Below are 27,533 nucleotides of genomic sequence, written 5' to 3' on the forward strand. Positions count from 1 at the left end.
GACAGTTAGCAGGAGGAAATCCACACTGCTGACAATTCTTCACTATTATCCCCTAAAGTCCTCACAACAGGGGGTGGATAAATTTGGCTTAAATTAAAAAATTAAATAATGACGTAACAAAAACAAAATTGTGTGTGTGTGTGTGTACCTTCCCAGTATCGCTGTGTGTTTGTGTGTTCTCCTAGTCACTGTCGTGGTCAGACCAGCTCAGCTCCACCACGTTCATGTCTAATGCCGCAGCGGTGGCGGCCATATTGATTTTGGTTCCCTGTCGCACGCTGCAAGTCTTAGAAGAGTTCTGATTGGATGTTGTCCACATGCTCATCTGTACTCCCGACCTCAGCCCCTGACCTCTGACCCCTAACTCACTCCTGACCTTATGACTTATGACCCCAGCCGTATCACCCCTGACCACTACCACCCCCAGGTCACCTATCTCCCCCATGTTCATGTCCATGTCACCTACCCCCTCTACCCCCTCAATATCAACTAAAGACAGCATGTCCCCAAACAAACTGCCCCCACTCAGCTCCCTAAACATGGACTGTAGCCTCCCTCCCTCCATACTCCCCCCCTTCACAATCCTCTCCTCCTTCATTCGCTCCCTCGATCCCTCTTGTCTCCCACTCTCCCCCCAACCCCTCTCCTCCCTCTCAGTCTCCCCCTCTACCTCTCCAATCCCACCCTGGAACCCCTTTAGCATGATCTGTAAACGCCCCCCCTCCCCTAGCGCCAGACACCCCCCAACTATCCCTCCCTCAGACTCCTTCTCCTTCTCTCTCTCTCCCCAGGTTACCTCTAACCCTCCATCCCCAGCTGCCTCCCCAAGACTGCTTGATAAGCCTCTAAGCATGGACTGGAACCCCCCTATTCCCCTGTCCATCCCTCCCTCTATTCCCCTGTCCATCCCTCCCTCCATTCCCCTGTCCTTCTCTCCATTGCTGAGGGTTCGGATGAGGCAGGATATCTTGGCGCTGTTGGACTCCTGAGACTGAGAGTGGAAGAATGACTCCGAACTGATGCCTGATGCTATAGGGGAGAAGAACTGAAAGAGAGAAAGAAATATGGGGATGGAGACGGGGGAGTGACGGGCTTGATACTCTACAACATGACTCTTTCTAATATTTCATCTCAAATAAGGTTGTAAAACAAATAGAACACGTACATGAATGAAGCAGTGTGGTCTTTGAAACCCGGCCAAACATGTAGGCTACTCACAGGTGTCACATTGGACCTCTCCCTCAGTCTCTCCTCCCACAGTTTCAGTCTTTGCTCTCTCTCCTCCAGCTCCTTCTCTTTAGTGCCCAGGTCTCTCTCCAGCCTCCGCAACCTCTCCAACGTGGCATCTATCTCACACCTACAGAGAGGAGAGCTACTGTTATATTATGCCCATTGTCCATTCCCTTACATTATCTAGAGCTCTCAATTCAAGTCAATTCAAAGGGCTTTATTGGCATGGGAAACATACAGTTGAAGTCGGAAGTTTACATACACTTAGGTTGGAGTCATTAAAACTCGTTTTTCAACCACTCCACAAATTTCTTGTTAACAAACTATAGTTTTGGCAAGTTGGTTAGGACATCTACTTTGTGCATGACACAAGTAATATTCCCAACAATTGTTTACAGACAGATTATTTCACATAAAATTCACTGAATCACAATTCCAGTGGGTCAGAAGTTTACATACACTAAGTTGACTGTGCCTTTAAACAGCTTGTAACATTGTAGAAACTGATGTCATGGCTTTAGAAGCTTCTGATAGGCTAATTGACATAATTTGAGTCAATTGGTGGTGTACCTGTGGATGTATTTCAAGGCCTACCTTCAAACGCAGTGCCTCTTTGCTTGACAAGACGTCAGAAAATAAATTGTAGACCTCCACAAGTCTGGTTCATCCTTGGGATCAATTTCCAAATGCCTGAAGGTACCACGTTCATCTGTACAAACAATAGTACGCAAGTATAAACACCATGGGACTATGCAGCCGTCATACCGCTCAGGAAGGAGACGCGTTCAGTCTCCTAGAGATGAACGTACTTTGGTGCGAAAGTGAAAATTAATCCCAGAACAACAGCAAATGACTTTGTGAAAATACTGGAGGAAACAGGTACAAAAGTGTCTATATCCACTGTAAAACAAGTCCTATATCGACATATAACAAGTCTTATATCAACCGCTCAGCAAGGAAGATGCCACTGCTCGAAAACCACCATAAAAAAAGCCAGACTACGGTTTACAACTGCACATGGGGACAAAGATGGTACTTTTTGAAGAAATGTCCTCTGGTCTGATGAAACAAAAATAGAACTGTTCGGCCATAATGACCATCGCTATGTTTGGAGGAAAAAGGGGGATGCTTGCAAGCCAAAGAACACCATCCCAACCGTGAAGCACGGGGGTGGCAGCATCATGCTGTGGGGGTGATTTGCTGCAGGAGGGTCTGTTGCACTTCACAAAATAGATGGCATCATGAGGGAAGGAAAATGATGTGGCTATATTGAAGCAACATCTCAAGACATCAGTCAGGAAGTTAAAGCTTGGTCGCAAATGGGTCTTCCAAATGGACAATGACCCCAAGCATACTCCCAAAGTTGTGGCAAAATGGCTTAAGGACAACAAAGTCAAGGTATTGGAGTGGCCATCACAAAGCCCTGACCTCAAGCCTATAGAACATTTGTGGGCAGAACTGAAAAAGCGTGTGTGAGCAAGGAGGCCTACAAACCTGACTCAGTTACGCCAGCTTTGTCAGGAGGAATGGGCCAAAATTCACCCAAATTATTGTAGGAAGCTTGTGGAAGGCTACCCAAAACATTTGACCCAAGTTAAACATTTTAAAGGCAATGCTACCAAATACTAATTGGGTGTATGTAAACTTCTGACCCACTGGGAATGTGATGAAAGAAATAAAAGCTGAAATAAATAATTCTCTCTACTATTATTCTGACATTTCACATTCTTAAAATAAAGTGGTGATCCGATCTGACTTAAAACAAGGAATTTTTACTCGGATTAAATGTCATGAATTGTGATAAACTGAGTTTAAATGTATTTGGCTAAGGTGTATGTAAACTTCCGACTTCAACTGTATATATACAGTGCTGTAACGATGTGCAAATGGTTAGGGTACAAAAGGAAAAATAAATAAACGTAAATATGGGTTGTATTTACAATGGTGTTTGTTCTTAACTGCTTGCCCTTTTCTTGTGACAACAGGTCACAAATTTTGCTGATATGATGGCACACTGGTATTTCACCCAGTGGATATGGGAGTTTACCAAAATTGGGATTGTTTTTGAATTCTTTGAGGGTCTGTGTAATCTGAGGGAAATATGCACCTCTAATATGGTCATACATTGGGCAGAAAGTAAGGAAGCGCAGCTCAGTTTCCACCTCATTTTGTGGGCAGTGTGCACATAGCTTGTCTTCTCTTGAGAGCCAGGTCTGCCTACGGCTGCCATTTTCAATAGCAAGGCTACGCTCACTGTGTCTGTACATAGTCAAAGCTTTCCTTAAGTTTGGGTCAGTCACAGTGATCAGGTATGCTGCCAATGTGTACTCTCTGTTTGGGGCCAAATAGCATTCTAGTTTGCACTGTTTTTTTGTGAATTCTTTCCAATGTGTCAAATAATTATCTTTTTGTTTTCTCATGATTTGGTTGGGTCTAATTGTGTTGCTGTCCTGGAGCTCTGTGGGGTCTGTTTGTGAACAGAACTCCAGGAACAGATTGCTTAGTGGACTTTTCTCCAGGTTCATCTGGCTTTGTTATGGAAGGTTTGGGAATCGCTTCCTTTTAAGGTGGTTGTAGAATTTAACAGCTCTTAGTGGCTATCGGCCTAATTCTGCTCTGAATGCATTATTTTGTGTTCTACGTTGTACACAGAGCATATTTGTGAAGAATTCTGCATGCAGAGTCTCAATTTGGTGTTTGTCACATTTTGTAAATTCATGGTTGGTGAGCGGACCACAAATCTCACAACCATAAAGGGCAATGGGTTCTATAACTGATTCAAGTACCTAATCGGTATGTCGAATTTGATGTTCCTTTTGATGGCATAGAATGAATGCCCTTCTTGCCGTGTCTCTCAGATCGTTCACAGTTTTGTGGAAGTTATCAAAGCAAATCAAATCAAATTTTATTTGTCACATACACATGGTTAGCAGATGTTAATGCGAGTGTAGCGAAATGCTTGTGCTTCTAGTTCCGACAATGCAGTAATAACCAACAAGTAATCTAACCTAACAATTCCACAACTACTACCTTATACACACAAGTGTAAAGGGATAAAGAATATGTACATAAAGATATATGAATGAGTGATGGTACGGAACGGCATAGGCAAGATGCAGTAGATGGTATAGTGTACAGTCTATACATATGAGATGAGTAATGTAGGGTATGTAGTTACCTGTGGCGCTGATGTTTAGGCCAAGTTATGTATAATTGTTTGTGTGCTCTAGGGCAACGGTATCTAGATGGAATTTGTATTTGTGGTCCTGGAGACTGGACCTTTTTTGGAACGCCATTATTTTTGTCTTATTGAGATTTACTGTCAGGGCCCAGGTCTTGCAGAACCTGTGTAGAAGATCTAGGTTCTGCTGTAGGCCCTCCTTGGTTGGTGACAGAAGCATGAGATCATCAGCAAACAGTAGACATTTGACTTCAGATTCTAGTAGGGTGAGGCCGGGTTCTGTAGACTGTTCTAGTGCCCTTGCCAATTTGTTGATATAGATGTTGAAGAGGGTGGGACTTTATCCCTTTTTCCCTCCACGGCCCTGTGGAAAGAAATGTGTGTGTTTTTTTGCCAATTTGAACCGCAGACTTGTTGTTTGTGTACATGAATTTTATAATGTTGTATGTTTTTCCACCAACACCACTTTCCATCAATTTGTATAGCAGACCCTCATGCCAAATTGAGTCAAAGGCTTTTTTTAAATCAACAAAACATGAGAAGACTTTGCCTTTATTTTGGTTTGTTTGTTTGTCAATTAAGGTGTGCAGGGTGAATATGTGGTCTGTCGTACGATAATTTGGTAAAAAGCCAATTTGCCATTTGCGCAGTACATTGTTTTCACTGAGGAAATTCACTGAGGAAAAGTCTGCTGTTAATGATAACGTAGAGGATTTTCCCAAGGTTGCTGTTGACGCATATCCCACAGTAGTAATTGGGGTCAAATTTGTCTAAACTTTTGTGGATTGGGGTGATCAGTTCTTGGTTCCAAATATTGGGGAAGATGCCAGAGCTAAGGATGATGTTAAAGAGTTTAAGTATAGCCAATTGGAATTTGTGGTCTGTATATTTTATCATTTCATTTAGGATACCATCAACACCACAGGCCTTTTTGGGTTGGAGGGTTTTTATTTTGTCCTGTAGTTCATTCAAGGTAATTGGAGAATCCAGTGTGTTCTGTTAGTCTTTACTAGTTGATTCTAAGATTTGTATTTGATCATGTATATGTTTTTGCTGTTTGTCTTTGGTATAGAGAAAAAAAGATTGGAGAAGTGGCTTACCCATACATCTCCATTTTGAATAGATAACTCTATGTGTTGTTGTTTGTTTAGTGTTTTCCAATTTTCCCAGAAGTGGTTAGAGTCTATGGATTCTTCAATTACATTGAGCTGATTTCTGATGTGCTGTTCCTTCTTTTTCCCGTATTGTACTTCTGTATTGTTTTAGTGATTCACCATATTCAAGGCATAGACTCAGGTTTTCTGGGTCTCTATGTTTTTGGTTGGACAGGTTTCTCAATTTCCTTCTCAGGTTTTTGCATTCTTCATCAAACCATTTGTCATTGTTGTTAATTTTCTTCGGTTTTCTGTTTGACATTTTTTAATTGATAGGGAAGCTGAGAGGTCAGGTAACGAGTGGAGGACAGAGGAGCCTCTTAAAGAAGAAGTTACAGGTCTGTGAGAGCCAGAAATCTTGCTTGTTTGTAGGTGACCAAATACTTATTTTCCACCATAATTTGCAAATAAATTCATTAAAAATCCTACAATGTGATTTTCTGGATTTTTTTTTCTCATTTTGTCTGTCATAGTTGAAGTGTACCTATGATGAAAATGACAGGCCTCTCTCATCTTTTTAAGTGGGAGAACTTGCACAATTGGTGTCTGACTAAATACTTTTTTGCCCCACTGTACATACACATGGAGTTAGTACTACAGATATGTGGTAGTGGTGGAGTAGGGGCCTAAGGGCACAAAGTGTGTTGTGAAATCTGTGAATGTATGTAATGTTTTTAAAATTTGATAAAATACTTCCCTCCCCCTCTCTCTCCCTTCCCCCGCTCTCTACTTCCCCCTCTCTCTCCCTCGCTCTCCCCCACCCTTGCTCTCCCCCACCCTCTACCCCCCCTCTCTCTCCCACACTCTCGCTCTCCCCCTCTCTCCTCCCAACTCTCTCCCTCCCCCTTTCCCTCCCCCACTATCTTTTATTTTTTATTTTTTTATTTCACCTTTATTTAACCAGGTAGGCCAGTTGAGAACAAGTTCTCATTTACAACTGCGACCTGGCCAAGATAAAGCATAGAAGTGTGAAGAGACAACAACACAGAGCTACACATGTAGTAAACAATAAACAAGTCAATAACACAGTAGGGGGAAAAAATGAGTCTATATACATTGTGTGCAAAAGGCATGAGGAGGTAGGCAATAAATAGGCCATATCTCCCTCCTCCCCCCACTCTCTCCCCTTAATCTCTCCCTCCACTTCTCTCTCCCCAACTCTCTCCCCCCACTCTCTCCCTCCTCCACCCTCTCCCTCCCCCTCTCTCACCCAGATCTTTCCACTCATTCTCTATTCTTCTCTCATAATTGATGATCTTGCCACACTCATGTCAAACACGAACAGAATCTGTCACCCTCTTCCTCCTCCTCCTTTCTCTCCTCCCTCTTCTCTATTCTCTCTTCATCAGTGTTTTATTTTTCACCCTCTACATTTTGTGTCCTCTCTAAATAGTGCCCCCTCCCCTCTTTTTCCCATACTTGACTTCTAGCTGCCCCCTATATGCTTCTTATGTGAACTCTTTCTTCTTCCTGTCTCTCTCTGTCTACCCCCCTCCTCCCTTGGTCTCTGGTGGAAACAGGCTAAGTAGAGGTTTCCAGAGAGTCTTATTATAGACTAAAGCCAACGAGCCAGCAGGGTCATGCATTCAGCTTCTCTCCTGAGACACACACAGACACACACACACACACACACACACACACACACACACACACACACACACACACACACACACACACACACACACACACACACACACACACACACACACACACACACACACACACACACACTGGGGCCTCTTGTTAGGTTGTGAGTGTATACAGTGAGCCCTGCTCTCTGTCCTGTGTCTGTTTTTTTATTTCACCTTTATTTAACCAGGTAGGCTAGTTGAGAACAAGTTCTCATTTACAACTGCGACCTGGCCAAGATATAGTTAAAGAGTTACACATGGAAGAAGCGTACAGTCAATAACACAATAGAAAAAAAGAAAGTCTATATACAGTGTGTGCAAATGGCGTGAGGAGGTAAGGCAATAAATAGGCCATAGTAGTGGAGTGATAGATGAGCAGATGATGATGTGCAAGTAGTGAAACTGGTGTGCAAAAGAGCATAAAAGTAAATAAAATCCAATATGGGGATGAGGTAGGTAGATTGGGTGGGCTATTTACAGATGGACTATGTACAGCTGCAGCGATCGGTTAGCTGCTCAGATATCTGATGTTTAAAGTTAGTGAGGGAAATGTAAGTCTCCAGCTTCAGCAATTTTTGCAATTCGTTCCAGTCACTGGCAACAGAGAACTGGAAGAAAAGACGGCCAAAGCAGGTGTTGGCTTTGGGGATGACCAGTGAGATATACCTACTGGAGCGCGTGCTACGGGCGGGTGTTGTTCTCGTGACCAGTGAGCTGAGATATAGCGGAGCTTTACCTAGCATAGACTTATAGATGACCTGGATCCAGTGGGTTTGGCGACGAATATGTAGCGAGGGCCAGCCGACTAGAGCATACAGGTTGCAGTGGTGGGTGGTATAAGGGGCTTTGATAACAAAACAGATGGCACTGTGATAGACTGCATCCAGTTTGCTGAGTAGAGTATTGGAAGCTATTTTGTAGATGACATCGCCGAAGTCGAAGGATCGGTAGGATAGTCAGTTTTACTATGGTAAAGTTGGCGGCGTGAGTGAAGGAGGCTTTGTTGTGAAGTAGAAAGCCAATTCTAGATTTGATTTTGGATTGGAGATGTTTGATATCTTTTTAGTGACAGGGGGCAGCATTCGGAAATTCGGATGAATGACGTGCCCAAAGTAAACTGCCTGTTACTCAGGCCCAGAAGCTAGGATATGCATATACTTGGTAGCATTGGATCTAAAGCACTCTGAAGCTTCTAAAATTGTTAACTTGTTTGGGATAGGGGGCAGCATTTTCATGTTTGGATGAAAAGCATACCCAAATTCAACTGCCAGTTACTCATCCCCAGGATATAAGATATGCATATTATTAGTAGATGTGGATAGAAAACACTCTGAAGTTTCTAAAACTGTTTGAATGATGTCTGTGAGTATAACAGAACTCAAAAATCCAACCAGGAAGTGGGAAATCTGAGGTTTGTAGTTTTTCAACTCTTTGCCTATCGAATATACAGTGTCTATGGGGTCATATTGCACTTCCTATGGCTTCCACTAGATGTCCACAGTCTTTAGAACCTTGTTTGATGCTTCAACTGTGAAGTGGGGGCGAATGAGAGGGGATTGAGTAAGGTCTCTCCCAGAGTGCCATGAGCTGACCATGCGCGTTCACGTGAGAGTTAGCTTGAGTTCCATTGCATTTCTGAAGATAAAGGAATTCTCCGGTTGGAACATTATTGAAGATTTATGATAAAAACATCCTAAAGATTGATTCTATACTTAGTTTGACATGTTTCTACGAACTGTAATATTACTTTTTTGACTTTTCGTTTTGAGTGCGGGGCGCTGTCCTCAGATAATCGCATGCTATGCTTTCGCCGTAAAGCCTTTTTGAAATCTGACAAAGCGGCTGGATTAACAAGAAGTTCATCTTTTAACCGATGTATAAGACTTGTATTTTCATTAATGTTTATTATTACTATTTCTGTAATTTGAATTTGGAGCTCTGCAATTTCACAGGATGTTGTCGAGGTGGGTCGCTAGCGGCACGCCTGCGCCAAACAGGATATGAGTCTGGAAGGAGAGTTTACAGTCTAGCCAGACACATAGGTATTTGTAGTTGTCCACATATTATAGGTCAGAACTGTCCAAAGTAGTGATGCTAGTCAGGCGGGCGGGTGCGGGCAGCGAACGGTTGAAAAACATGCATTTGGTTTTATTAGCATTTAAGAGCAGTTGGAGGCCACGGAAGGAGTGTTATATGACATTGACGCTCGTTTGGAGGTTGTTAACCTCTCTAGGGTATGTGGGACGGTAGCGTCCCACCTCGTCAACAGCCAGTGAAACTGCAGGGCGCCAAATTCAAAACAACAGAAATCCCATCATTTAAATTCCTCAAACATACAAGTATTTTACACCATTTTAAAGCTACACTTGTTGTAAATCCAGCCAAAGTGTCCGATTTCAAAAAGGTTTTACGACGAAAGCACACCAAACGATTATGTTAGGTATGAGCCAAGTCACAGAAAAAGACAGCCATTTTTCCAGCTAAAGAGAGGAGTAACAAAAAGCAGAAATAGAGATAAAATGAATCACTAACCTTTGATAATCTTCATCAGATGACACTCATAGGACTTCATGTTACAAAATACATGTATTTTTTGTTCGGTAAAGTTCATATTTATATCCGAAAATCTGAGTTTAGGCAAGACGCACCTGTATCACTTGGCAAAAAGCCTGAGAAAATGCAGAGCACCAAATTAAAATTAATTACTATAAAAATTACTATAAAATCAAACTTTCATTAAACCACACATGAAAGATACCAAATTAAAACTACACTGGTTGTGAATCCAGCCAACATGTCAGAATTCAAATAGGCTTTTCAGCGAAAGCATGCGATGCTATTATCTGAGCATAGCACCATAGTAAACAAAAGAGAGAAAACATTTCAACCCTGCAGGCACGACACAAAACGCAGAAATAAAAATATAATTCATGCCTTACCTTTGACGAGCTTCTGTTGTTGGCACTCCAATATGTCCCATAAACATCACAAATGTTCCTTTTGTTCCATTAATTCCGTCGATATATATCCAAAATGTCCATTTATTTGGCGCGTTTGATCCAGAAAAACACCGGTTCCAACTTGCTCAAACGTGACGACAAAATATCTCAAAGGTTACCTGTAAACTTTGCCAAAAAATGTCAAACTACTTTTGTAATACAACTTTAGGTATTTTATAACGTTAATAATCAATAAAATTGAAGACGGGATGATATGTGTTCAATACAGGATTAAAACGAAATGTTGCATGCCTTCTGTTTGATTGAAGCGCATGTCCAGGACACCTGGAGTGCCTCGACTTCAAGATGGCCGTATTTCTTCATTACACAAAGGAATAACCTCAACCTATTTCTCAGGACTGTTGACATCTAGTGGAAGCCGTAGGAACTGCAAGCAATTCGCTTAGAAATCTGGTTTCCCAATGAAAACACATTGAAAAGACAGTTTCCTCAACAACAACAAAAATCTGAATGGTTTGTCCTCGGGGTTTTGCCTGCTAAATAAGTTCTGTTATACTCACAGGCATGATTCAAACAGTTTTAGAAACTTCAGAGTGTTTTCTATCCAACTCTACTAATAATATGCATATCTTATATCCTGGGGATGAGTAACTGGCAGTTGAATTTGGGTATGCTTTTCATCCAAACATGAAAATGCTGCCCCCTACCCTAGAGAAGTTTACACAGTGTCCAAAGAAGGGCCAGATGTATACAGAATGGTGTCGTGTGCGTAGAGGTGGATCAGGGAATCACCAACAGCAAGAGCGACATCGTTGATATATACAGAGAAAAGAGTCGGCCCGAGAATTGAACCCTGTGGTACCCCCATAGAGACTGCCAGAGGTCCGGACAACAGGCCCTACGATTTGACACACTGAACTCTGTCTGCGAAGTATTTGGTGAACCAGGCGAGGCAGTCATTTGAGAAACCAAGGCTATTGAGTCTGCCGATAAGAATACGGTGATTGACAGAGTCGAAAGCCTTGGCCAGGTCGATGAAGATGGCTGCACAGTACTGTCTTTTATCGATGGCGGTTATGATATCGTTTAGAACCTTGAGCGTGGCTGAGGTGCACTCACGACCAGCTCGGAAACCGGATTGCACAGCCGAGAAGGTACGGTGGGTTTCGAAATGGTCAATGATCTGTTTATTAACTTGGCTTTCGAAGACTTTAGAAAGGCAGGGCAGGATGGAAATAGGTCTATAACAGTTTGGGTCTAGAGTGTCACCCCCTTTGAAGAGGGGGATGACCGCGGCAGCTTTCCAATCTTTAGGGATCTCAGACGATACGAAAGAGGTTGAACATACTGGTAATAGGGGTTGCAACAATGGCGGCGGATAATTTTAGAAAGAGAGGGTCCAGATTGTCTAGCCCAGCTGATTTGTACGGGTCCATGTTTTGCAGCTCTTTCAGAACATCTGCCATCTGGATTTGGGTGAAGGAGAAGCTGGGGAGGCTCGGGCAAGTAGTAGAGTTTAAACAATCCATACTGTGCTTACTGTACCACCTGTATTACACACACACACACATGCACGCACACTGTGTACCTCCACTGGTCCTTGTTGTGTAGGAATGAGTTACACTGGTCTGGTAGTCTGCTGTCATTAGACATGGTCTCCAGAGTCCCCAACACCTGCTTAAACACCGGACGCTCCTAGAAAAAACCCACACACACACAATATCAAGTCAACACTGCAACTGCAGCTTTTTAGATTCTTCAGCTTAGCCTAAAAAAATCTAGTGTGCACATTAAGAAAATACTATAGTGTACTGTGGTAGGAATACTATAGTATTTATTCACTGTCGTGTTTTTGCAGACTTTACTGTAATATTTACTGTAGTGTTTTTGCAGACTTTGCTGTAGTGTTTACTATAATATTTACTGCAGTGTTTACTGTAATATATACTGTAGTGTTTACTGTAATATATACTGTAGTGTTTACTGTAAAATATACTGTAGCGTTTACTGTAATATTTACTGTAGTGTTTTTGCAGACTTTACTGTAGTATTTACTGTAGTGTTTACTGTAGTGTTTACTGTAATATATACTGTAGTGTTTACTGTAATATATACTGTAGTGTTTACTGTAATATATACTGTAGTGTTTACTGTAATATATACTGTAGTGTTTACTGTAATATATGCTGTAGTGTTTTTGCTGACTTTACTGTAGTATTTACTGTAGTGTTTACTGTAGTGTTTTGGGGGACAGTACTGTAGTATTTACGCACATTAGGACTGTATCAATAGTTCACGCTTCTGTAACAGTTCATAGTATGCCAGACTTCAGAGCCCAGGTTACTAAGTTCAGTACCAGCTGCTGCGTTGTCCAACTCTGGCCCTGGAGAATTATAAGGGTGCGCAGGATTTTGAGTATCCAGGGCCAGATATGGCAATCAGAGTGGTAGCCCTGACCTTTGCCCTCTCACCTTTGGTTCAGCCTGCCAGCATCTCTTCATCAGGTCAGCGAAGCTAGGCGGACAACTGGTGGGGATGGTCAGCCTCTGTAACAGACACACAGGAACTATATACAGTGGCTTGCGAAAGTATTCACCCCCTTGTCATTTTTCCTATTTGTTTGCCTTACAACCTGGAATTAAAATTGACTTTTGGGGGGTTTGTATCATTTGATTTACACAACATGCCTACCACTTTCAAGATACAAAATATTTTTCTTGTGAAACAAACCAGAAATAAGACAAAAGAACAGAAAACTTGAACGTGCATAACTATTCACCATCCAAAGTCAATACTTTGTAGAGCCACCTTTTGCAGCAAATACAACTGCAAGTCCCTTGGGGTATGTCTCTATAAGCTTGGCACATCTAGCCACTGGGATTTTTGCCCATTCTTCAAGGCAAAACTGCTCCAGCTCCTTCAAGTTGGATGGGTTCCGCTGATTTTAAATCATACCACAGATTCTCAATTGGATTGAGGTCTGGGCTTTGACAAGGCCATTCCAAGACATTTAAATGTTTCCCCTTAAACCACTCAAGTGTTGCTATAGCAGTATGCTTAGGGCCATTGTCCTGCTGGATGGTGAACCTCCGTCCCAGTCTCAAAACTCTGGAAGACTGAAACAGGTTTCCCTCAAAAATGTCCCTGTATTCAGCGCCATCCATCCTTGCATCTATTCTGACCAGTTTTCCAGTACCAGTGCCGATAAAAAACATCCCCACAGCATGATGCTGCCACCACCATGCTTCACTGTGGGGATGTTGTTCTTGGGGTGATGAGAGGTGTTGGATTTGCACCAGACATAGCATTTTCCTTGATGGCCAAAAAGCTACATTTTGTCTCATCTGACCAGAGTACCTTCTTCCATATGTTTGGGGAGTCTCCCATATGCCTTCTGGCGAACACCAAACGTGTTTGCTTATTTTTTTCTTTAACTTCTTGACGCTAGGGGCCAGAATGTTAAAAAAAAATTAACTTCTTGAGAATACAGGGGGTGCTATTTTCCATTAGCATAATTTGCTCTACAGATTAAACTGCCTCTTATTCAATTATTGCTCTTACTACATGCATATAAATAATACCATTGGAAAGAAAACAATCTCTAGTTTCTAAAACCGTTTCAATTTTGTCTCTGAGTGATACAGAAGTCATTTCACAGCACTTTCCATGACCAAGAACATAAAATCAAGATGTGTTATGCTGGCTTCAAAGCTCTGCCTATATATGGTCGTGCCCCCTATGACCCGAAACACACCTCATTCGCCTTCCTCTGGGTGTCAAGAGGACGTCAGAGGAGAAATTCTTTGTTTATCTGGTACTGACGTGAAATAAGACCTATTTCTTTGGCGTGACCGACAACTTCCGGTTTGCTGATTCGCACGAGTTGGAGCTGCGATTGTGTACTGTTTTGCTGGCGTTATGGATGAAAACTATCTCCGTGTCGAATTTTGTTTGATACATGTGACCATATCAACGTAATGTATGTTTTTTCAATATAGTTTAATCAGATTATTTGAATTTTTTTGGGAGTTTTGCGGTGTTCCGTTGTCACAATTTATTTACATTTGAGAGATCTGTGCCACTCGACCGGTACCTGTGCTAAATGGAGTGGGAAAGGAAGATTTCTGAACGGAACCAACGACTCATCTTGACAAAGGACACTTTGATCAACATTCTGATGAAAGATCAGCCATAGTAAGACCCAATTTACGATGTTATATCATATCTGTTGTGCATGTGAACTGGCCGTGGGCGCCTAGCCGAATCTGCCTGGTATAGCTATGCTAATTTAGCGCTACATTTTGTTTTCGTTATAAAACATTTAATAAATCTGAAATATTGTTTGGATTCACCAGATGTTGGGCTTTCAATATCTGTACGCTGTGTATTTTTCTGAAATGTTTTAAGATGAGTAATTCGTTATATGACGTTGGTCTCTGTAATTGTTCTGGCTGGGTCAGCACTATTTCAGATTGCAGCTGCAATGTAGAACTGTGATTTATACCTGAAAAATGCACATTTTTCCCAAAAAAAACTATGCTATACCATAAATATGTTGTCAGACTGTCATATTATGAAGTTGTTTCTTGGTTAGTGGCTATATATATTTTTATTTAGTCGAATTAGTGATAGCTACTGACGCAGGAAAAAGCTGTTGGGAGTAAAAAAATCGTGTCCTTTGCTAACGTGGTTAGCTAATAGATTTACATATTGTGTCTTCCCTGTAAAACATTTTAAAAATCTGAAATGGTGGCTTTATTCACAAGATCTGTATCTTTCATTAGGTGGCTTGGACTTGTGATTTAATGATATTTAGATGCTACTATTTAATTGTGAAGCTATGCTAGCGATGCTAATCAGTGGGGGGGGAGTGGGGGGTGATCCCGGATCCGGGTTGGTGACTCGTTAAAGGTTAAATAACGTTCCCAAGGTAAACATACTATTTCTCAGGCCCAGATCGTAGAATATGCATATAATTTACAGATTAGGATAGAAAACACTCCAACGTTTCCAAAACTGTCAAAATATTGTCTGTGAGTATAACAAAACTGATTCTGCAGGCGAAAACCTGAGGAAATCCAACCCGGACGTGCTTTTTTTTAGTTTTTATCCCTGTTCTGTTGCCTTCCCCTCTTCCATTTAAAGGCGTATCAACCAGATTCCTTCTCCAATGGCTTCCTCAGGCTGTGACCAGGCTTTAGACATAGTTTCAGGCTTTTATTTTGAAAAATGAGCGAGATTTTTCAAAACGAGTCAGGTGTCCTTTGATTAGTTCCTGCGCGCGAGAGGGGTAGCTCGACATTTACTTTCTCTCTTTTATTGAATAGGTTACCGTCCGGTATGTTAAAAACAACCTGAGGATTGATAATAAAAAACGTTTGACATGTTTCTACGAACATTACGGATACTTTTTGGAATTTTCTTCTGCCTTTCAGGACCGGAACGAGCATGTCGTTTTCTGACCATAACGTGCAACCCAAATGGCGTTTTTTTGTTATAAAACTAATATTTATCGAACAAAAATAACATTTATTGTGTAACTGGGAGTCTCGTGAGTGCAAACATCCGAAGATTATCAAAGGTAAGCGATTAATTTTATTGCTTTTCTGACTTTCGTGACCAAGCTAATATAAGGCTAACTGTTCTAGCATTGACTGATACACTCAAAAAAACACTTGGATTGCTTTCGCTGTAAAGCATATTTTCAAAATCTGACACGATAGGTGGATTAACAACAAGCTAAGCTGTGTTTTGGTATATTTCACTTGTGATTCCATGATTATAAATATTTTTAGGATTATTTTTGAAATAGGTGCTCTGCAATTCAGTGGTTGTTTAGGAAAATGATCCCGGTAACGGGATCCGTAGCGTCAAGAAGATTTATTAAGCAATGGCTTTTTTCTGGCCACTCTTCCGTAAAGCACAGCTCTGTGGAGTGTATGGCTTAAAGTGGTCCTATGGACAGATACGCCAATCTCCGCTGTGGAGCTTTGCAATTCCTTCAGGGTTATCTTTGGTCTCTTTGTTGCCTCCCTGATTAATGCCTGGTCTGTGAGTTTTGGTGGGTGGCCCTTTCTTGGCAGGTTGTGGTGCCATATTCTTTCCATTTTTGAATAATGGATTTAATGGTGCTCCGTGGGATGTTCAAACTTACGGATATTTTTTATAGCCCAATCCTGATCTGTACTTCTCCACAACTTTGTCCCTGACCTGTTTGGAGAGCGCCTTGGTCTTCATGGTGCCGCTTGCTGGGGGGTGCCCCTTGCTTAATGGTGTTGCAGACTCTGGTGCCTTTCAGAACAGGTGTATATATACTGAGATCATGTGACACTTAGATTGCACACAGGTGGACTTTATTTAACTAATTATGTGACTTCTGAAGGTAATTGGTTGCACCAGATCTTATTTAGGGGCTTCATATGAAAGGGGGTGAATACCTATGCATGCACCACTTTTCCCTTTTTTAGAATTTTTTGAAACAAGTTATTTTTTTAATTTCACTTCACCAATTTGGACTATTTTGCGTATGTCCATTACATGAAATCCAAATAAAAATCTATTAAAATTACAGGTTGTAATGCAACAAAATAGGAAAAAAGCCAAGGGGAATGAATACTTTGCAAGGCACTGTACACTCATATGAACACATCTACATTATGAAGTAGGAAACCAAGGCAATGTTACAATTAAAGAAAACCCAATGCTCAGGCTCAAGTACAAAGCAACAACAGGCAATAGGATACATCCACTGTAAGGGGCAAGGGGATAATTTGGAAACAGTTTTCTCTGGAGGGATTTAAACTGAAATAAATACATCTCTTTCTCTCACCACTATTGGACCCCATCCAAGAGCATACTGGGATACTCAGCAATTATGTTCTCAGATCTCTATACAGTGCAGCACACTATTACTGGAATATACACACAGTTTAAACCCCCTTTCACACACACACACACACACGCATATAACCCCCTACACCAGAGTTTCCCAAACTCGGTTCTCAGGACCCCAAGGGGTGCACGTTTTGGTTTTTGCCCTAACACTACACAGCTGATTCAAATTATCAAAGCTTGATGATTAGTTGATTATCTGTATCAGCTGGGGACCGATGGACCGAGTTTGGGAAACTCTGGTGTAGGGGGCTATATGCGTGTGTGTGTGTGTGTGTGTGTGGAAGGGGGTTTAAACTGAGGCCAGTACAGTGCCACTGACACGGCACGCTACCAAAGCCTGTGGGCTCTCCTTCACCGTGGCTAACGTGAGTAAAACATTTAAACGTGTTAACCCTCGCAGGGCTGGCAGCCCAGACGGCAGAGCATGTGCAGACCGGCTGGCTGGTGTGTTCACGGACATATTCAATCAATCCCTATCCCAGTCTGCTGTACCCACATGCTTCAAGATGGCCATCATTGTTCCTGTTCCCAAGAAAGCTAAGGTAACTGAACTAAATGGCTATCGCCCCGTAGCACTCACTTCTGTCATCATGAAGTGATTTGAGAGACTAGTCAAAAATCATATCACCTCTACCTGATACCCTAGACCCACTCCAATTAGCTTACCGCTCCAATAGGTCCACAGACGACGCAATCGCCATCACATTGCACACTGCCCTAACCCACCTGGACAAGAGGAATATCTATGTAAGAATGCTGTTCATTGACTACAGCTCAACATTTTACACCAAAGTACCCTCCAAACTCGTCATTAAGCTGGAGGCCCTGGGTCTCAAACCCGCCCTGTGCAACTGAGTCCTGGACTTTCTGACGGCCGCCCCCAGGTGGTTAGGGTAGGAAACAACATCTCCACCCCGCAGATTCTCAACACTGGGGCCCCACAAAGGTGCATTCTCAGCCCTCTCCTGTACTCCCTGTTCACCCATGACTGCATGGCCATGCACGCCTCCAACTCAATCATCAAGTTTGCAGACGACACTACAGTGGTAAGCTTGATTACAAACAACGACCGGACAGCCTACAGGGAGGAGGTGAGGGCCCACGGAGTGTTGTGTCAGGAAAATACCCTCACACTCAATGTCAACAAAACAAAGGAGGTGATCATGTACTTCAGGAAACAGCAGAGGGAGCAGCCCCCCATCCACATCGACGGGACAGTAGTGGAGAAGGTGGAAAGTTTTAAGTTCCTCGGCCTACACATCACGGACAAACTGAAATGGTCCACCCACACAGACAGCGTGGTGAAGAAAGCGCAACACCACCTCTTCAACCTCAGGAGGCTGAAGAAATTTGGCTTGTCACCTAAAACACTCACAAACTTTACAGATGCACAATCGAGAGCATCCTGTCGGGCTGTATCACCGCCTGGTACAGCAACTGCTGAGCCCAGAAGCGCAAGGCTCTCCAGAGGGTGGTTCGGTCTGCACAACACATCACCGGGGGCAAACTACCTGCCCTCCAGGACACCTACACCACACGATGTCACAGGAAGGCCAAAAAGATCATCAAGGACAAGAACCACCCGAGCCACTGCCTGTTCACCCCGCTATCATCCAGAAGGAGAGGTCAGTACAGGTGCATCAAAGCTGGGACCGAGAGACTGAAAAACAGCTTCTATCTCAAAGCCATCAGACTGTTAAACAGCCACCACTAACATAGAGTGGCTGCTGCCAACATACAGACTCAAATCTCTTGCCACTTTAATACATTTAATGAATGGATTTAATAAAGGTATCACTAGTCACTTAAATAACGGCACTTTAATAATGTCTACATATCCTACATTACTCTTCTCATATGTATATACTGTTTTCTATACCATCTACTGCATCTTGCCTATGCCGCACGGCCATCGCTCATCCATATATTTATATGTACATATTCTTATTCATCCCTTTACACTTGTGTGTACAAGGTAGTCGTTGTGAAATTGTTAGATTACTTGTTAGATATTACTGCACTGTCGGAACTAGAAGCACAAGCATTTCGCTTTACTCGCATTAACATCTGCTAACCATGTGTATGTGACCAATAACATCTGCTAACCATGTGTGTGTGACCAATAACATGTGATTTGATTTGAAACATGTGTATGTTCCAGTAATAGTGTGCTGCACTGTATAGAGATCTGAGAACATCATTCCTGAGTATCCCAGTATGCTCTTGGATGGGGTCCAACACACACACAGCATAAACCCCCCTACACACACACACACAGTATAAACCCCCCTACACACACACACACACACACAGTATAAACCCCCCTACACACACACACACACACACAGTATAAACCCCCCTACAGCACATGGCCAAGCTCCATAGCAGAGTATACATGCCTTACAAGAGCAGAGAGCTGAGGTCAGCTCTAGAAATAATCCTTTCCCTCCTCACAGCGGAAAGCATGAGAGCATCACATTGTTACTCCGGCTCTGTGTGTGTAACTTGTTCAGTGTGTGCATGTGTTTTATGCAGTGGTTAAATTACATAGGTAAAAATAAATGATGTCTGAGTGTTGGAGTGTGCCCCTGGCTATCCGTAAATGAAAAAAAAACAAGAAAATGATGCCGTCTGGTTAGCTTAATATAGGGAATTTGAAATTATTTATACTTTTTCTTTCAATACTCATTCATATTTTAGCAATTACATTTACTGGGTGACTTTCACTTTTACTTGAGTCATTTTCTATTAAAGGTATGTTTACTTTTACTCAACTATGACAATTGGGTCCTTTTTCCACCACTGGTTTTATGTTTGATTCTGTGTATGACTGTCTTGTATTTGCAAGTGAATCTGAGCCACTTGAAGCTCTTAACTAATCGTAAAATAGAAAAATGTGTCTTTGTGTGTGTACCTCTTGTTTCTCCACCACCAGCCAAGCCACCTGCAGCCCCTCGAAGCCTTTAAAGGGAACCTCTCGTGTCAGCATTTCCCATAGCACCTGGTAACACACACACACACACGAGTGCGTACACACACAAGTACACGCACACACGCGCGCGCGCGCACACACACACACAAGAGCGCACACACACACACAAGAGCACACACACACAAGAGCGCACACACGAGCGCACACACACACACACACACACACACACAAATACAAGAGCGCACACACACATACCCACACACACACACACACACACACACACACACAAATACAAGAGCGCACACACACACACACACACACACACACACACGAGAACACACACACACACGAGCGCACACAGACACAAGATGATATGCCAGATGTTTTTGCAGTGAAGATTTTGCTGAAAGACCACTTGAGGTAGAACATATCCTCCCACACAGACACACTCACCACTCCGTAGGAGTATGTATCACAGGTCTCTGATACAGGTAGGCTCTGTATGACTTCTGGGGCCATCCAGGGGAAGGTGCCCACCACTGTCATGTGGGTGGTGTGGGACTGGAACTTAGACGCTCCAAAATCACAGATCTGCCAACAGACCAGAGAGAGAGAGAGAGAGCATTGGGACACTAAGCTACAACATTCTTTTTTTATGTTACTTTTATTTAACCAGGTAGGCTAGTTGAAAACAAGTTCTCATTTACAACTGCGACCTGGCCAAGATAATGCAAAGCAGTGTGACACAAACAACAACACATGGACATGAGTTACACATGGAATAAACAAACATACAGTCAATAATACAATAGAGAAAGTCTATATACAGTGTGTGCAAATGAGGTAGGATAAGGGAGGTGAGGCAATAAATAGGCCATAGTGGCGAAATGATTACAGTATGGCAAATTAAACACTGAGGTGATAGATGTGCAGAAGATGAGTGTGCAAGTAGCGGTACTGGGGTGCAAAGGAGAAAAATAAATAAAATAAATAACAATATGGTGATGAGGTAGTTGGATGGGATATTTACCGATTGGCTATGTACAGGTGAAGTAATAAAGGATGTATAAGTGAAAACACACAATAATTGTTAGACACCCTACTTTATGTACCTTGAGCACTTTGTCTGCTGTCAGTACCACTGTAGTAGGAACAGAGATAAAGGTCAGTCAGTCCACAAGAGGAGCATCCACTTCTCATCATTATGGCATTCCTCACTGTCAAACTATGATTCATTCATCATGATTGGTTTACAATGCAACGTTTTGATGTAGCAGTAGCAGTGAGGGAAATGTTGGGTTTCCTGGTGGGTAGATACGTTTGGTGGCAGATTGTGTGTGCAGTTGGTTACCGTTTCGTGACTTGAGGTCTCTGTGAATGACTTTGACTGGGGCTTCTGAATGAAGATAGTGCATTCCTATTGGACAGAAACATTAAACATCCTGAGCCACGGACCAATGCCTAACCAACAAAATGTAAACAACTCTGCTAAACAATGGCTACCAGTCTCCAAACAAGTCACTGATCCTCACACCAGAGAAGAATGTGCTCCTGTTGCACTCAGCCAGCTAACTTTGATAAATAACCAGAAATAACTGTTGACTTTCTGATTCATTAAGAAAGCTAAACATACACGCTGAGTGTACAAAACATTAGGAACACCTTCCTAATATTGAGTTGCACCCCCTTTTGCACTCAGAACAGCCTCAATTCGTCAGGGCAGGGACTCTACAATGTGTCGATAGCGTTCCACAGGGATGCTGGCCCATGTTGACTCCAATGCTTCCCACAGTTGTGTGAAGTGGGCTGGATGTTCTTTGGGTGGTGGACCATTCTTGATACACAAGGAAACTGTTTAGTGTGAAAAACCTATCAGCGTTGCAGTTCTTGACTTAAAAAAAACATTAATGGATCGGCGTCCCATCAACAGGACAGTTGTAAATCATTCAGCATGTTATGTCAAGATAGCAGATTTTAGAGTAACAACAAATGTCGGTACATAGAGGTGTCATACATCGGCTGAAAGCTTAAGTTCTTGTTAATATAACTCCACTGTCCAATTTACAGTAGCTATTACTGCGAAGAAATGCCATGCTATTGTTTGAGGAGAGCTCCTAACAAAACAGTTTTTTTCACCACGATAGATTTGATAAATTCACCTCTGAAGGTGAAATGTGTACTTACATTCTGGAATCTTGCTCTGATTTATCATCTAAACCATCCCAGAGATAACATGAAGTGTCATTTTGTTAGATAAAATCCGTTTTCATATCCTAAAAAGGTCCATATAGCATGCACGATCGATTTTGTATTTCCACTGTTCAATTTGCAAAGAAAGGAATCTGTGGAAATCTCACCTTAAACGTTGTTTCAACGAGTCAAATCATGTTCATATTTATTCCTCAGAGATCCTAGAAGGTAACAAGACTTCACTATTTCATTAGGGGTGTAGTATATCCTATAGGACACCATATTTTGTCAGAGAGCAATGCCTTCATGGCACGCCGATGACGCGGGCGGCCATCACTTGAACGACTATCTTTGTCAAAGCTAGCTAGATAGCCAATGAGTTGGGCTTTACGGTAGTATCCGGAAACAATGTATATGTCGTAAAATGTAGCTTTTCATCTTGTACGACAGCATGCCTTTTCATTTTGGACAAAAATTGTAAGGATATTCAGAGTTATGAAGTTATGAAAACTTCTTGTTTTGCAAATGTTATACTTATAATATGGCTACTAATACTTGGAAAGCTAAATCAACATCCAAGTATACAGATTTGACGATATTCTTGCAGAAAAATGGAATATGAATGCGAATGTCACCTTCACGATTTGCTCAAATGTACCTGGGGACTTCATACTAAAAGTCTTGAGGATCAGTCATACTCCAAGTTATCCATCTGAAACTTTGCACATACACTGCTGCCATCTTGTGGACAGTATTGGAATTACAACCAGAGTGATGGCTATAACAGTGACCTTTCTCTTCCATTTCAAAGATGGTGGTAAAAAAACACAGGTTGGTTTTCTTTTCTTCTACCAGATCTATTGTGTTATATTCTCCTACATTCAATTCACATTTCCACAAACTTCAAAGTGTTTCCTTTCAAATGGTAACAAGAATATGCATATCTCTGTGTTGTTGTCTGTTCACACTGCTATGCTTTATCTTGGCCAGGTCGCAGTTGTAAATGTGAACTTGTTCTCAACTAGTCTACCTGGTTAAATAAAGGTGAAATAAAAAATAAATAAAAATATCCTTGCTTCAGGGCCTGAGCTACAGGCAGTTAGATTTGGGTATGTCATTTAGGCGAAAATTGAAAAAAAGGGGGCTATCCCTATTAAACCAGTGCGCCTAGCACCTACTACCATACCCCGTTCAAAGGCATCTAAATCTTTTGTCTTGCCCATTCACACTCTGAATTGCACACATACACAATCCATTGTTTCAAGGCTTAAAAATCATTCTTTAACCGGTCTGTCTCCTCCCCTTCATCTATACAGATTGAAGTGGATTTAACAAGTTACCCTAATAAGGGATCATAGCTTTCACCTGTATTCACCTGGTCAGTATATGTACTGGAAAGAGCAGTTCCTGATGTGTTGTAAACTCAGTGTATAGGCTATGTGTTTTTGGTTGTTGAGTCAAATAGACCATGCACGTTTCAAGCTTATCTTTCTAAAAAATGAAAAGATATTTCAGAATATACAGGCAAGCTAGCTGGCTAACTCATTGATCCCGCTTTGTAGTATACCCTTCAAGAAGACAGAACTCAACCAGACAGTTTATTTAGCTAAGGGTGCTCTACAGTCGAGACTTGGTGGAACTAGAATACTAAGCGTACTCTGGGACAGTGGTTCTCAAACCTCTCCAGACATTTCACAATTTTGTTGTAGCTCTGAACTAGCTATCCTGATTCACCTATTCAAGGGCTTGATGATTAGTTGAATCTGTTGTGCTAGCTCTGGAATATATCAAATCCATAGAACCACTGTTCTAGGAGCAGGGAAACGTGTTTAAAACTATGTCTGTCTTTACCTTTGGCTATCTCCATGGCCCAGGTCATGATCTGTTCCATGTCCATCTCCTTACTCTGCTCACTGGACAGGTACTCATACAGAGAACCTCCGCCTGCATACTCTGGAGAGGAAATACAATTATTTATTTTTTTTTATAATGTACACCTCCGTTCAAAAGTTTAGGCTCACTTAGAAATGTCCTTGTTTTTGAAAGAAAAGCTAATTTTTTGTCCATTTAAAATAACATAAAATTGATCAGAAATACAGTGTAGACATTGTTAATGTTGGAAATGACTATTGTGGCTGGAAACGGCTGAATTTTTATGGAATATCTACATAGGCGTACAGAGGCCCATTATCAGCAACCATCACTCCTGTGTTCCAATGGCAGGTTGTGTTAGGTAATCCAAGTTTATCATTTTAAAAGAAGGCCTCTTCACTGTTGAAGTTGAGACTGGTGTTTTGCGGGTACTATTTAATGAAGCTGCCAGTTGAGGACTTGTGAGGCGTCTGTTTCTCAAACTAGACAATCTGCTGTACTTGTCCTTTTGCTCAGTTGTGCACCAGGTCCTCCCACTCCTCTTTCTATTCTGGTCAGAGCCAGTTTGCGCTGTTCTTTGAAGGAGTAGTACACAGCGTTGTACGAGATCGCATGGAATAGCCTTCCTTTCTCAGAACAAGCATAGACTGACGAGTTTCAGAAGAAAGTTCTTTGTTTCTGTCCATTTTGAGCCTGTAATCGAACCCACAAATGCTGATGCTCCAGATACTCAACTAGTCTAAAGAAGGCCAGTTTTATTGCTTCTTTAAATCAGCACAACAGTTTTCAGCTGTGCTAACATAATTGCAAAAGGGTTTTCTAATGATCAATTAGCCTTTAAAATGATAAACTTGGATTAGCTAACACAACGTGCCATTGGAACACAGGAGTGATGGTTGCTGATAATGGGCCTCTGTACGCCTATGTAGACATTCCATTAAAAATCAGCCGTTTCCAGCTACAATAGTCATTTACAACATTAACAATGTCTACACTGTATTTCTGATCAATTGTATGTTATTTTAATGGAGAAAACATTTAGCTTTTCTTTCAAAAACAAGAACATTTCCAAGTGACCACAAACTTTTGAACGATAGTGTATTTCTGCAACTCAAGACACTTTGTAAGAATTGTACAGTACAGTGTAGTGTAGAATAAACACACAGACACAATCATATACATTCACACACACAGGCACACACACAGAGAGAACAGGGGTTGAGATCGTCCAACAGTCTTCCTACTGTCACTCACAACCTGAACTCATAACGACTTGAGAAACGCCAAACATAGCTTAGCACCTCAGGCTCACACACACACACACACACACACACACACTTGGTAGTGGGTTCTGTAAGTCATTATAATGGGCAGGGCTGTCACAGAGCTTATGTCCTGCCAGGAAATACAACACACACAGTCTGTGGCCTAAACATTGATCCTCAACCTGTTGTGGTTCCATATCCATTGGCGAGTGTATGAGGAAAATACACACACACACACACACACACACACACACACACACACACACACACACACACACACACACACACACACACACACACACACACACACACCACACACACACACACACACACACACACACACACACTGACCTGTGACGATTCCATAGTTGGGGGACTCCAGTACGGCTCCATAGAACTGAATGATGTTCTTATGACTGAGAATACTCAGAATCTCAGCCTAGAGGGGGGGGGGGGGGGGGGGGGGTTGGTAGGGCGGAGACAGCATGATTGTGTACTGTATGCATCACAGGAGGCTGCGGAGGGGATTATGGCTCATAATAATGACAGGACTGGAATGGTATCAAACACATGGAGCCCACGTGTTTGATGTGTTCAATAACATTCCATTTATTCTGTTCCAGCCATTATTATGAGCATGTTTTCCCCAATAAGGTGCCACCAGCCCCCTGTGGTGTGCACAGTATATACTTACTATAGGTGTACTGTATATGCAAAGGATATTGATCACTCTGATATAAGCGATCTGAGGGATGTACACAATGTTTTTCTGCTATGCATGTCTGTACCATATTAACTTTTTCACACTCTAAGGTTAGGGTCAGAGCACCTAGCAACACAACGTCAACATGGCAAACATGCTATCAATCAACTCACGAACAGGCCATATCTACTATAGAACACAGACATTTGTATCAACCTTTTACTAGATAGAGTCATTGAAAAATCTACTATAATACAATCCCACTGTTTTCAAACCAAACATCAAGGCTACAGCTCCACAAAGACTAATTAATGTGTATGCATGTGTCTGTTTGCGGGCACGTGCATGTGTGCATGCATGGATGTGTGTGTGAGTGAGTGTGTGCATGTGCGTGTGTTTAGAAGTGCCCCAGCCCCTGCCAGTACATGTCTCAACAGTTATTCACCCATCAAGGGAGAAAGTCAGGCAGTGTAATGACAGTGTCACAGCCAGGCTAGGTCACCATAACCCATGGTTTTCTGCTAGGTCGGGAACTCATTTATACTGGGTTACAATTTCAGACTGGATTGTGGCAGGAAATAGTGTTTTGTTCATTGTGTGGGCCACATAGTTTGTTTGGGAATCACTGAACAGCAGTATCACACCAGAGAAACAGATAGCCCATACAATATCTCACAGAATAGGAGGAAGGGAAGAAGAAGCCTATGTTATTAACAAATGTACTCCACAATGATAGGAAGAGGAGAGGTACAGGTAACAGCAGAGGGAACAGCAGAGGGAACAGCAGAGTGAACAGGAGAGGGAACAGGAGAGGGAACAGCAGAGGGAACAGGAAAGGGAACAGGAGAGGGAACCGGAGAGGGAACAGCAGAGGGAACAGGAGAAGGAACATGAAAGGGAACAGGAGAGGGAACATGAGAGGGAAGAGGAGAGGGAACAGGAGAGGGAAGAGGAGAGGGAACAGGAGAGTGAACATGAGAGGGAACATGAGAGGGAACAGGAGAGGGAACAGGGGAGGGAACAGGGAACAGGAGAGGGAACATGAGAGGGAACATGAGAGGGAACAGGGGAGGGAACAGGGAACATGAGAGGGAACATGAGAGGGAACATGAGAGGGAACAGGAGAGGGAACAGGAGAGGGAAGTGTGTCTCTCCTACCTCAGTCTCAATCTTGAGTAGTTTCTTCACAGCGACTTCTTTATCCTGAGATATCCAGTGTGCTCGGTACACAGTCCCAAAGCTGCCTCCTCCACAGTTCTCATAGAACCGCAGGTCCTCATGTTTAATCTGGACAAACGAGGCACCCAGAGACGACATGGTTGACACACACTCGACGACAGCCGCTCTGAGTAAACAGAGCAATCTGAGAGGGGAGGGAACAGAGAGAGAGAGGGAACAGAAAGAGAGAGGGAAAGGGTCTGAGAGAGGGAGAGAAAGTTTAATCACACACACCTGATAGCAGAATGGACTCAGAGAGCGAGAGAGCAGAGAGCGAGAGAGAGCAGACAGAGGGAGAGCAGA

The 27,533-nt window shown here is 42.3% G+C and overlaps 1 protein-coding gene across 1 annotated transcript; it reads right to left on the reverse strand.

Annotated features, from left to right (window-relative positions):
• Positions 1–914: 914 nt before the first annotated feature.
• Positions 915–27,533, reverse strand: LOC120055649 (mitogen-activated protein kinase kinase kinase 20). The gene is made up of 11 exons (XM_039003539.1): positions 27,171–27,533; positions 25,661–25,748; positions 24,024–24,125; positions 21,334–21,399; positions 21,095–21,123; positions 20,436–20,573; positions 19,965–20,051; positions 12,628–12,702; positions 11,745–11,851; positions 1,166–1,357; positions 915–1,045 (listed from the first exon to the last, which is right to left on the reverse strand). Exons 1-11 carry the CDS (start codon positions 27,327–27,329, stop codon positions 1,030–1,032), a joined length of 1,059 nt encoding a protein of 352 aa, XP_038859467.1. The 5' UTR covers positions 27,330–27,533; the 3' UTR covers positions 915–1,029.

The sequence above is a fragment of the Salvelinus namaycush genome, chromosome 11 (assembly GCF_016432855.1).
Source record: "Salvelinus namaycush isolate Seneca chromosome 11, SaNama_1.0, whole genome shotgun sequence".
Taxonomy (NCBI): Eukaryota; Metazoa; Chordata; class Actinopteri; order Salmoniformes; family Salmonidae; genus Salvelinus; species Salvelinus namaycush.